The sequence below is a fragment of the Austrofundulus limnaeus genome, unplaced genomic scaffold (assembly GCF_001266775.1).
Source record: "Austrofundulus limnaeus strain Quisiro unplaced genomic scaffold, Austrofundulus_limnaeus-1.0 Scaffold11, whole genome shotgun sequence".
Classification (NCBI taxonomy): Eukaryota; Metazoa; Chordata; class Actinopteri; order Cyprinodontiformes; family Rivulidae; genus Austrofundulus; species Austrofundulus limnaeus.
This window is the reverse complement of record NW_013952413.1, coordinates 2,836,297-2,837,893: the sequence shown is the minus strand read 5'-3', so window position 1 is coordinate 2,837,893 and position 1,597 is coordinate 2,836,297. Positions and strand designations below refer to the sequence as shown.

The 1,597-nt window shown below is 36.7% G+C and overlaps 1 protein-coding gene across 1 annotated transcript in view; it reads right to left on the bottom strand.

Annotated features, from left to right (window-relative positions):
* Positions 1-204: 204 nt before the first annotated feature.
* The window catches only part of qdpra (quinoid dihydropteridine reductase a), a gene marked incomplete at its 5' end in the record, with an annotated part of 14,401 nt that continues 13,008 nt past the window's right edge, over positions 205-1,597 (bottom strand). Inside the window, 1 exon segment of the mRNA XM_014002002.1 lies at positions 205-1,023. Within this exon segment, the coding sequence (XP_013857456.1) occupies positions 921-1,023 (103 nt within the window). The 3' untranslated portion in view covers positions 205-920.

Here is a 1,597-nt window from a genome sequence, read left to right as displayed (position 1 = left end):
GGTCATATACGCTACCATTACACTGTACCACACTAAAGCTTTGTTTCTATAGACAAACACATAATTAGATTTATTTTATATTAGTTTTTCGGTTTTAAAAAGTCTTTACAGATGYATTTATAAATCAAAGCTTATTTTTTTTGAGGGGAAACAAATTTCTTTACGCGTTAAACTACACAATGAAAGAAAATAATATAAAAAAAGTTTTCTACATGGTTATTRACCCAGTTTATTGTGAATTTTAACAGCTACAAGACAACATTTGTAAAAACTCACCCACGGCATCAGAGCACCTTTTTTGTACGAAGGACACAAAGGCCACGTTAAAAAAGGTGCAAACAATAAAACAAGGCCACTTCACTTAAAGTGTTGGAGGAGGAGGCAGCTTTCTTTGGGTTACTGCAGAGGCAGAGAGCCTTCAGAGTAATATGAGCAATAAAAACACACACACTACACATTAAACACTGGACAAACATGTAGTGTTTGAGATGAGAAATTCTTGGTGAAAATCTGCTGTAATACCTCCCGTTTGCATCATTAGTAGCTCCTGTTTTCACCTCAGCCTCCCTGAATGAACCTCTAATAAACTATGTAAAACTGTGCTGCTTCTAATTTCACACATTTTCACATCGCTGATCTTTAACATAGAATTGAATACTTCCATTAAGTTGCAATGGTCCATTAAAGAACAGTTTATTTTCATCACTTGACGATTTTCCACAGATTGTGGTAAATCTACAGCTAGATGGCGCTGCGAGGCTGCTTTTGTAAAGAAAGCCTCCCCCTCCATGAGAAACCCATCTGGTCATCTCCTGTTACCTTCCCTAGTCTGTCACCTTCTCATTACGCCTTCTGTCTCTCTAACTCCTTCCTCTCTGATTCCATCCATCTTGATTTCTCCGCAGCTCTGCTCCATCCTCTTACAGAGCGGCCACAGCCTGAGTTTCTCCTCCAGAGGTCAGGAGTTGCATCAGGCTCCCTGAAGCTGGACGGTTCTCCCCTGAGGCCCAACTGAAGAACGTTCTGCAGGAAAAACAACAAAAGGAAGCTCAGTTGAAGGCAATTCACTAAACCAGTCAAAGCAGTAAAATCTTAAATTTTCATTTGTTTTTAGTAAAAAAATCAGAGCTTGAGGAACAAAATAAGTAAACTGGAAGAATATTTCATTCCTCTAAAGCAAAATACTCAAATTCAGCTTCAACTGCGGCTGTGTAATAAGAACGTTACAGAAAATATTAATATAACATCAGAAGTCTTTTATTTGGGTAACAAAAAACTGCAACAGGATTGATTGTGATGTGCAGGATGTTTTTATAATTTTTGTCTGATATGCATGGATCTGAATTCAGAAAAGAAACCCTGTAATAAACTAATCTTAAAAAGGGATCCATGGCTAGTTGTAACATTAGACTTTATTTGATAAACATTTATTTTAACTGTAAAATAAAGACTGTAAAAATACTGTAGGCTGTTTAGTTTTGTAAATATTTAAAATATATATTTTAACACAGACGGAGCCATTTTATTTACCATTCACATAAAGCATTCTGGGTAAATGATGACGTGGATAGGTCCTCGGTGTGAGCGAGCTATATCC